Source organism: Otolemur garnettii, unplaced genomic scaffold, assembly GCF_000181295.1.
Source record: "Otolemur garnettii isolate 467f Iridium unplaced genomic scaffold, OtoGar3 scaffold00104, whole genome shotgun sequence".
NCBI classification, from domain to species: Eukaryota; Metazoa; Chordata; class Mammalia; order Primates; family Galagidae; genus Otolemur; species Otolemur garnettii.
In genome coordinates this window covers 1,796,207-1,805,910 of record NW_003852499.1, presented here as the reverse complement: position 1 = coordinate 1,805,910, position 9,704 = coordinate 1,796,207, and the positions used below count along the sequence as shown (strand labels likewise).

General features: G+C 52.0%; 3 protein-coding genes and 1 non-coding gene across 5 annotated transcripts in view; all 4 read left to right on the top strand.

The window, feature by feature from the left end:
• Positions 1-3,638, top strand: part of ATN1 (atrophin 1) — a 14,977-nt gene extending 11,339 nt beyond the window's left edge. For both annotated transcript variants that reach the window (XM_003796385.2, XM_012809330.2), the window contains 5 exons: positions 133-355; positions 714-1,410; positions 2,271-2,414; positions 2,738-2,918; positions 3,093-3,638. In XM_003796385.2, coding sequence (XP_003796433.1) covers positions 133-355; positions 714-1,410; positions 2,271-2,414; positions 2,738-2,918; positions 3,093-3,126 — 1,279 coding nt within the window. In that variant the 3' untranslated portion in view covers positions 3,127-3,638. The remainder of the gene's footprint in view (positions 1-132; positions 356-713; positions 1,411-2,270; positions 2,415-2,737; positions 2,919-3,092) is intronic.
• An 864-nt stretch (positions 3,639-4,502) lies between these two features.
• On the top strand, positions 4,503-4,564 carry LOC111727410. Its single transcript, XR_002774968.1, has one exon. It is a non-coding gene; the product is annotated as a U7 small nuclear RNA (small nuclear RNA).
• CUNH12orf57 (chromosome unknown C12orf57 homolog) lies at positions 4,533-7,486 on the top strand. The gene is made up of 3 exons (XM_003796384.3): positions 4,533-4,876; positions 5,139-5,315; positions 7,243-7,486. Exons 1-3 carry the CDS (start codon positions 4,825-4,827, stop codon positions 7,392-7,394), a joined length of 381 nt encoding a protein of 126 aa, XP_003796432.1. The 5' UTR covers positions 4,533-4,824; the 3' UTR covers positions 7,395-7,486.
• Positions 7,487-7,930: 444 nt separating this feature from the next.
• PTPN6 (protein tyrosine phosphatase, non-receptor type 6) overlaps positions 7,931-9,704 on the top strand; it is a 20,134-nt gene continuing 18,360 nt past the window's right edge. The window contains exon 1 of the mRNA XM_023517115.1: positions 7,931-8,202. Within this exon, the coding sequence (XP_023372883.1) occupies positions 8,189-8,202 (14 nt within the window). The 5' untranslated portion in view covers positions 7,931-8,188. The remainder of the gene's footprint in view (positions 8,203-9,704) is intronic.

Here is a 9,704-nt window from a genome sequence, read left to right as displayed (position 1 = left end):
TACACTCATGTCGCCCTCACGCCCTTGAAGTAGGCGGCAACTCTGAGCTTGCGGGGGTGGTTTGGAGGCTGGGGTCAGGCCGCTGCGGGCAGCTTACAGGGGCTGAGCGTACGCTGCACCCGCGTCTGGCAGGTTCAACAAGCACCTGGACCGCGGTTTCAATTCGTGCGCGCGCAGTGACTTGTACTTCGTGCCGCTGGAAGGCTCCAAGCTGGCCAAGAAGCGAGCCGACCTGGTGGAGAAGGTGCGGCGCGAGGCCGAGCAGCGCGCGCGTGAAGAAAAAGAGCGTGAGCGCGAGCGGGAACGCGAGAAGGAGCGCGAGCGCGAGAAGGAGCGTGAGCTCGAACGCAGTGTGGTGAGTGCGTCATGAGATGCGCCACCGGCCTTCTCCCTTATTTGCGCGGCGGGTCGTGATGGTGTCCCTTCGCCATCTGTCGGAGGGGAGGAGCCACTGCAGGCTAGCTAGTGGCGCTCCCCACCCCCAAAGTACAGCGGTGGTGATGTGCTTTACCAGGTTGGGGGAAAGGGCAAATATCTGGAAGGTTGCGGGGCGAGGGGTTGGTGTGTGTGTGCAGTAAAGTTCTTGGTGGGCAGAGTTTCCAACAGGGCGAGGGGTTTTGGCATTTAGCTGCTGAAAACAAATGGGAACCTTGGGACCAACTACTTTTTTTGGTTAACTATCCCTTTGACTCCATTTCTACCTGTACCTACAGAAGTTGGCTCAGGAGGGCCGTGCCCCGGTGGAATGCCCATCTCTGGGTCCAGTACCCCATCGTCCTCCATTTGAGCCGGGCAGTGCTGTGGCTACAGTGCCTCCCTACCTGGGTCCTGACACCCCAGCCCTGCGCACTCTCAGTGAATACGCTCGGCCTCATGTCATGTCTCCTGGCAATCGCAACCACCCATTCTACGTGCCCCTGGGGGCAGTGGACCCGGGACTCCTGGGTTACAACGTCCCAGCCCTATACAGCAGTGATCCAGCTGCCCGGGAGAGGGAGCGGGAAGCCCGAGAACGAGACCTCCGTGACCGCCTCAAGCCTGGCTTCGAGGTGAAGCCTAGTGAGCTGGAACCTCTACATGGGGTCCCTGGGCCGGGCCTGGATCCTTTCCCCCGACATGGGGGTCTGGCCCTGCAGCCTGGCCCTCCTGGCCTGCACCCTTTCCCCTTCCATCCGAGCCTGGGGCCCCTGGAACGAGAACGGCTAGCGCTGGCAGCTGGGCCAGCTCTACGGCCTGACATGTCTTATGCTGAGCGGCTGGCAGCTGAGAGGCAGCACGCAGAAAGGGTAGCAGCCCTTGGCAATGACCCATTGGCCCGGCTGCAGATGCTCAATGTGACACCCCATCACCACCAGCACTCCCACATCCACTCGCACCTGCACCTGCACCAGCAGGATGCCATCCATGCAGGTGAGGCTCCTACTTCCTTACCCTGGCCCTTTGGGGCTACCTTGTCCCTGTATGATTGGGTCAAGGCTTCTTTTCCCTGTTTTGACATGGACCTTTTTCCTTAGATTGTTGCTGGATCTATGCCTCTCTAACATTTCCCTAGCCTATCTCCTTCTGCCCTAGTGTTGCTGCAGAGCCTATATTTCCCACATCCAGTCCTCTCCGTAGTATAGTATCCCATCTTTGATAAAGGCTTAGGCTGGGGCCTGTGTAGGAGCAGTCCCTTTCCCTAAGTCCTTCACAGATCTATTTCCTGGTTCCTCTGGATTCAATTCTTCTCACATCCTCTCCTTCCCTTCCAGCTCAGGGTTTTTCCTGTTATTCCCCATCTCTAAATCTGTAATCTTCCAGAAAGGTCCCTGGAGCTTCAGTTTTAGGTGTCATAAGTGATAATAAGCTTTACTTAAAATTCTTCTACTGTATTATTGTCCAGAACATTGCCTGGCCTAGTCTTAGATGTGCATTCCAGGCTCCATGTGCTTTCTCCCTCTTAGTCATCTCTCATTTCCTGTCTAATTTCCTAAGCTTCTTTCTGTCACCTTCCATTGCCTTAAAGCAGTCTACTTCTTTCTTTCCTTCTCAGACCCTTCTGGCAACTGTAAGTAATGTTCTGTCCTCTGACATCCATGTTCCTATGTCAGTAGTGTCTTGGCCTGTCCTCCCCACCCCCAACCCCTAGGCCTCTGGTTCTTTTGTTCCACTTTGGATCTCTTTGTGTTTGACTGTCCATCTCTTTTCCCAGGCTTGGATCCCTTCACCCAAATGCATGGTTTTCCCTAAATCTGCCTTCTAGTGACACCTTCCTCTTCTTTGTCCTCCAGCCTCTGCCTCGGTGCACCCTCTTATTGATCCCCTGGCCTCAGGGTCTCACCTCACCCGGATACCCTACCCAGCTGGGACCCTTCCTAACCCCCTTCTTCCTCACCCTCTGCACGAGAACGAAGTTCTTCGTCACCAGCTCTTTGGTAAGGATGGAGTTTGGGGTGGGGAAGCTCTAATGAAAGAAGGGAAGAAAAGAATTTGAGTGGTTTAGATGGGCCTACTTGGACTTGGGGAGGAATGAGGTGCTACCTAGAGGAACTGGGAATGGGACTAGGAGAACTAAGGCTCTGACCATGAGAGGCACAAGTTTTAGTGTCTGGCTAAGAGATCTGAATCCCAATTTTACTCCACTAGCAACTTCCAGGACTGGTTCTGTTTTTCTCCTGTAAAGTGTCTAGGTAGTCTCTGGTCCAGAGTAGATACTCAGTATCCCCTGGTCATGTACCCCTGCGATTCTTATTCACAGCTGCCCCTTACCGGGACCTGCCAGCTTCTCTCTCTGCCCCGATGTCAGCAGCTCATCAGCTGCAGGCCATGCACGCACAGTCTGCTGAGCTGCAGCGCTTGGCGCTGGAACAGCAGCAGTGGCTGCATGCCCATCACCCGCTACACAGTGTGCCACTGCCTGCTCAGGAGGACTACTACAGGTACTACAGGGTGCCCCTGGGCCAGGAATGTATCACATCCACAGTAATTCTGGAATGGACTGTGGGTCTGGTACAGAGGAACACTACACCTCTCTGGGAGGGAAGCCTGTTTGACAGAGGGGCAAGATCCAGGTTGATCTCAGTGTCTTATCTTTCTGCTATGCATTTCTCTAGTCACCTGAAGAAGGAAAGTGACAAGCCGCTGTAGAACCTGCCATCAAGAGAGCACCCTTGGCTTCTGCTCCTGGACCTTGGAGGCCCCTCTTTCGGCCTACCACCCAGAGCCCAGGAGAAGGTCTGCTCAGTTGAAGGGCCTTCAACTGGGTAGAGGGAAGAAAGGGCCAAACAAAGCCAAGGCCCATGTGGTGTGTGGCAGTGGGGAGGTGGCATGGGGTCGGGATTGAAAGTGCACAGTATCTTGGACCAGGTCCCTCTTCCTTGTACCCCCAGCTTTCCTTCCCTCAGGTCCAACCCTCAGTGGCCACCAGCCCTCCCCCACCCCGTTGGTGTGATTATTTCATCTGTTAGATGTGGCTGTTTTGAGTAGCATCGTGTGCTGCCCCTGCCCCTCCCCAGTTCCTGTGTGTGCGCCCCCTCTGCAATGTATACCCCTTGCCCCTCCCCCACAATAATTTATATATATAAATATCTATATGACGCTCTTTAAAAAACATCCCAACTGAAACCAACGAAACAAAAACATCCTCAGCTCCCCAGGAAGATGACTGTGACTGGTTCTTTGCGGGCTTGGGTGGGGGGTGTCTCAAGGCAGCAGTTCCTAGGAAGAGCTGTGCTACCAGAGACTGGCAGGGAAATGGGAAGGGACAAGACCTTAAGAAACAGTGTAGGAGTCTTGAAGAATTGGCAAAGTTATTTCAGAAGCGCCTAAAGCCTTGCTTGACTCTGCTGGAGATGGTATAGGTGCCAGCCACCCGCCCCCTATCCCTAAGGCTTGGAAGTCAAGATACTGGAGTCTGGGACAGGCTTATCTCTGATATGGTCGAATCCCGGTAACTATTCAGATCTTGGAGGCAGCCCTGTTACTGGTCTCACTGCTTAGGAGTCACCAGAATCTTCCTGAACAAGGATTTAGGGATCCTAAATATTTCCTTAGACGAGTGGGGGTGGGGTGAGCGAAGTTTCAATTAGTACTTGGCACCCTTTAACCTACAGTTTGAGAAAGGAGTAGGTGACAATTTAAAAAGCCGGGAAGGAAAATGGGGAGTTAGGCTCCATCACTGCCCACCGGCTAAGGCCGTTTTGGGAAAGCGCGAGCACTACGCCTGCTCAGGGCTTTTATTCGGGGCGAATCCCTGCCTTCCCTCTTAACAAAAGGGCTGTGACTGGCTGCTTTCCTAGCCAGTCAGCATCGAGCTCATTTGCATAGGCTAGTATCGGCGTCACAAATTCTAGAAATGAAATGATATAAGTAAGTTCCTTAGGATACTGTTTTTCCCTAGTGAAATTTACAGTGTGCCTTAGAGGTTACATATTAGTAGGAGTAGGAAAAACGCCACTTTGAGCTCACCCTCACCATCAGTGGACTTCATGCATACCCCAGGTTCTCTCCAGGCATGTTTCCGGTAGTGTTACAGCTCTTTTAGAATTTGTCTAGCAGGTTTTCCGGTCTCTACCGGAAAACCCTCTCTCTCACACCAGTAGTTCCCAACAATAGAGTTGCTCGTTTGGAGTTGGAATTGCTCTTGTGGAGTTGTTTGTTTAGGGTTAGTCCTTCTAACATATCCTAGTCGGGAGTTGTCTGTTCCGTATTTACTACGTTTCGAAGCTTCCGGCTAAGACTGATGCTGCTTCCCTTCTGTCCCCATCGGACTTGGGGACGGTTCTAGGTGGTGGCTCGTTTTTTTTTTTCTTTTTGCTGTGCTGCACGTGCAGCTTCTGTCGTCCCATGGCTTCTGCCTCGACCCAACCTGCAGCCCTGAGCGCTGAACAGGCGAAGGGTGAGAATCATTCTGCTGGAGGAGGGTGCGGATGGGAGATGCGGAGCGACAGAAGGCGCTACCTTAGCTGGGAAAAGGGGTGAGGGAAGCGAGGTACCATTTCTCTTTTACGTGGGGAAGTCTAGAGCTAGGGACTCGGGAGATGAATTTATCGGATTATTTAGGGCCTCATCCCACCAATTCCCTGCCTTCTTCCCTGCGCGCTGTGCTGGATCTTCCGCCGGTGTTCCAACGCCTATCCGGGGACGCCTCCGGCGCTCAGTGGTCCTGGCGGAGGTGATCCAGGCGTTCTCCGCCCCTGAGAACGCCGTGCGCATGGACGAGGCTCGGGACAACGCATGCAACGACATGGGCAAGATGCTGCAATTCGTGCTGCCGGTGGCCACGCAGATCCAGCAGGAAGTTATCAAAGCATATGGCTTCAGCTGCGACGGGGAAGGTGGGCCTCACCGAGGGATGGCGGTGGAACGGTCAGGGCGAGAGCACTGGATCAATGGGGCCCCTATGCAGTGGTCTCATTTCTCACCACATGGCGGCAGTCACAATTTAATAGTATTCGCACTCAGAGCCCACCTCGTGCCTGCATTTTGTAGTTTCCGTACAGGTTTCATATTCCTTATCTGAAATGCTTGGAGCCAGAAGTCTTTTGGATTTTTTTTTCGGATTTTGCAGTATTTACATATATATAATGAGATATCTTGGGGTTGGGTCCTAAAGTCTAAAATAAACACTTTACACACATAGCCTGAAGGTAATTTTATGCAATAGTTTTAATAATTTTGTGCATGAAACAAAGTTTGACTGTGGCCTGTCCCATGTCAGGTGTGGAATTTTTCACATATGGTGTCACGTGGTGCTCAAATAATTTCAGATTCTGGAGCATTTCTGATTTTCTCAGCCTGTACTGTTAATCCCATTATTCTATTTTGTGATGAAAGCACAGAATCTAATAGTAAGGTGCGTGGCTGGAGTTATAGCAGAGCTAGATGGACCTGGACCTGAACCCTGTTCTGCTAGCTTTCTTTCTTTCTTTCTTTCTTTTTTTTTTTTTTGAGACAGAGCCTCAAGCTGTCCCCTGGGTAAAGTGCTGTAACATCACAGCTCACAGCAACCTGCAACTCCTGGGCTCAAGTGAGTCTCCTGCCTCTGCCTCCCAAGTAGCTGGGACCACAGGCGCCCACCACAACGCCCGGCTATTTTTTGGTTGCAGCTGTCATTGTTGTTTGGCAGGACCAGGCTGGATTCGAACCCGCCACCTTAGGTGTATGTGGCACTTGAGCCACAGGCGCCAAGCCTCTGCTAGCTTTCAGTGAGATACCTGCATGACGTGACCCTGCAGCCAGCCCCTCTAGCATGTTAAATTTCCTTAATATGATCATTGTGTTCCCCAAGGGTGTTTATTGATTCTGCCCTGCTGTTCCATAGCTCTCCTGAGCCCTAGTTACAGACCTAGCTTCTTACTTGGGGTTCCTGTGACTAAACTGCTAAAATGGTTCACCTGAGAGTGAGACGCATACTGCTTTGGGACTTTTTCATTCACTGCATCCCAACCAGTTATGCCCAAGGCAGACCAGAAAGTAGTTGATTCAGATCACACAGAACAGAGGCCTGTCTGTGTCCTGGCTAAAAGGGGAGAGTGGACCAGGCACAGTGACTCATCCCTGTAATCCTAGCACTCTGAGAGGGCAAAGCAGTAGGATCCCTTAAGTTCAGGAGTTTGAAACCAGCCTGAGCAAGAGTTAGACCCCATCTCTACTAAAAAATAGAAAAAATAGCTCAGTGTTGTGGCAGGTGCCTGTAGTCCCAGCTACTCAGGAGGCTGTGGCAAGAGGGTATCTTGAGCTCAAGAGTTTGAGGGGGCAGCGCCTGCCCCCTTAAACTACCTGGCTCAGTGGGAAGGGCGCCAGTTCTGTATACAAGGGTGGTAGGTTCAAACCCAGCCCCTGCTAAACGGCAACAAAAAATAGCTGGGTGTTGTGGCAGGTGCCTGTAGTCCCAGCTACTTGGGAGGCTGAGGCAAGAGAATCACTTAAGCCCAGGAGTTGAAGGTTGCTGTGAGCTGTGACGCCACAACACTCTACCAAGGGTGATAAAGTAAGACTCTGTCTCTAAAAAAAAAAAAAAAAACGAGTTTGAGGTTGTTGTGAGCTATGATGCCATGGCACTCAACCCCAGGGCAATGAAGTGAGCCTGTCTCCAAAAAAAGAATTAAAGTCCCTTTTCACCTTCCCCCTTAAAAAGAAAAAAAAATGAAAAGAAAAAGTTTAAGAAAAATACAGAGGGGGAGCAGTCAGGAACTCAGGCTCAGGCCACCCCCCCTTCCAATGTCTTTGAAATACTGGTTGACTCTCCCCTCCTTTTTTCAGGGGTCCTTAAATTTGCCCGCTTGGTCAAGTCCTACGAGGCCCAAGATCCTGAGATCGCCAGCCTATCAGGCAAGCTGAAGGCATTGTTCCTGCCACCTATGACACTACCACCCCATGGGCCTGCTTCTGGTGGCAGTGTGGCTGCCTCCTGAGAGTTGGCCTTCCCTGTGCTATTGCCAGGAAAGGGAAGACCTTGGTGTTCCAGAAGATAATAAATGTGCCTGTGGGTTGGCCTTGGTGTCCTTCTTTTGTGGTCCTGACAACTTCTACTTGTTCCCAGATTATGTCTTCCCCTGGCCACATTCCTTCTTCATATATATACCTTTCGCTGGGCCCAGATCTACTCCAGTGAGGGCCTAAGGCTCCTACCCTCCCCCAAGGGCAGGCTGAGAGACTGGATTGGCCCTTCAACCCCCTTCGTGGGTGGGCCTGCACAGGTGGGCTTTCTTCCATAGGGACTTGAAAAGGCTTGGACTCCCAGGGCTTTTCCTTTAGGCCCTTTAGTTTCTGCTGACTGACAAGTTCCCCATTGGTTGGTGTGGCCTTGGCCAGGGCTACTTCCTGGTCTTGTCCCTACCCACCCTCCTGCTGCTTTGTCAGCGCCAGGTGGAGCTCCAGGTGGCTCCTCCTCTCCCTGGGGAAGGCTCTCTGCACTGGCAGGCAGGCCTGCCGCACTAGGGACTAGCAATTGGGACTACAAGGGAAGCTGGCTGGTGGAGGCGGTCTTAGGCCAACCCCGCCCCACCTGTCCTTTTCCTGAAGATCATTAGCCTAGGGCCTCTTCCCTGTAGTGCCATAGGCTTGGCGGGCTGGATTGAGAAGGAAGTAGCTGAGTTTTGTGCGTTTTTTCCACACCTGGCCAGGGCCACTGTGCATAGCTGTGCCACTGGCTCAGCCCTGCCCCCTGTGGGCCTCTGCCTGTGACTTCCCCCATCTCTCCAGGGAGATGCTGTCCCGTGGGTAAGTCCCCGCACCACCTGGTTCCCACAATCTCCTGTTAGTTTGGGAGGGAGGGGTTATGGCCATAAATTCAATCTGCTGCTGTGTCTTGCCTTGGGTCTGCTTCCTGTCCCTATGTTCTTCCACTTTCCCCCAAGATGTGAAGACCCTAAAGCTCATTCATGCCTCTCTGACCCCTCTTTCTGTAGCACTTCCCTTGGCATGTGTGTTATCTGTTCCTACCATTGCATTTCAACCTGCAGCTCCTGGTCCCCTACTTCTGCCTCTTTTTTGGGATCTGTACCTGTGGGTAGCTTGTATCACCTCAAACATAAATCTGAAAGGCAAACCTGACAAAGTTCTTCCATTCCCAGTCACCTTCCCCCACACTGCCCAGCATCTGCCTTGGTTCCATTTTCTTTCTTTCCTTTCATGGTGTTGAGCATCTGTAACATGCCAGGTACTGTTTAAGATGCTGGTGATACTGGAGTAAACAAGACAAGATGGTGTCCCTGCTCCCACAAGCTTACATTCCAGTGGGAGGGAACAGACTGACCAAATAACACCAAAAAATAGGATCATTTTAGGTTTTCAAAAGTGTTATGCAGAAAATGGAACAGTTTCACATGCCAGCAGGAGACTAGGGGTGCCATAACAGGTCCTGGAGGGCTTTCTAAGGAGGTGACATTTAAGCTGAAACCTGGATGAGAAGTCACCAGCCATGTGATATGATCAAGAGTCAAGCATCCCTGGGCACAGAAATGGCGAGCACAAAGCCCTGATGTGGGAACAAACACAAAAATGGCAGAGGACACCAGTGGAGCAGAGGCAGTGCCAGGTCAGGTTAGACCTCATTGGAGTTGGGATGCTGTAAGTGAAAGATTGTTAGTGCTAGTGGGTTTGTGAGTGAGCAGCCCTCAAGTCCTCTTGATTCTTGCTTCTCACACTCTCACATCTGCCCCTGCCCCAGTGCACTTCATCATGATCAGCCCCACTGACAGGGCCCTTCTGGTACCTGATCTGGTCCCTGATCCCTTCCACACTCCTGCCATGGTATTTTCTACCAGGTGACTTGGAAAGGCCTCCCCCTCAGTTTCTCTGCCGGGCTCACATGACCCTTTGGAGCTGGGCTCTGGCCTGTCAGAACAACTTTGCTCCAGCTGCACAGGTCTGTTCACACCCAGGCACTGCTTCTGGACTCTGTGCACACCACTTCTGTGCCTCAGCAGATGTTACCTCTGTGGGGGTACCTGTTTGCCCCATCTTCCATGCTGGGCTGCACCAGGACCTGCATCTACCCCACTGAGCCATTTCCAGCAGCGTGATGGGTATGGTGGAAAGGGTGTGAGGCTCTGACGTCAGACAGCCTTGGTGTCCTCCTTCCCACTCACTAGCTTGTGACCTTGGGTGAGTTACTTAACATCTGAGTCTTAGTTTTTGTTTCTAAAATCGGGTGAATAACATGAAGTAAAGTTGGCATGAAGATTAATAATATAATATATTATTGAAAACTGGTGGCACTG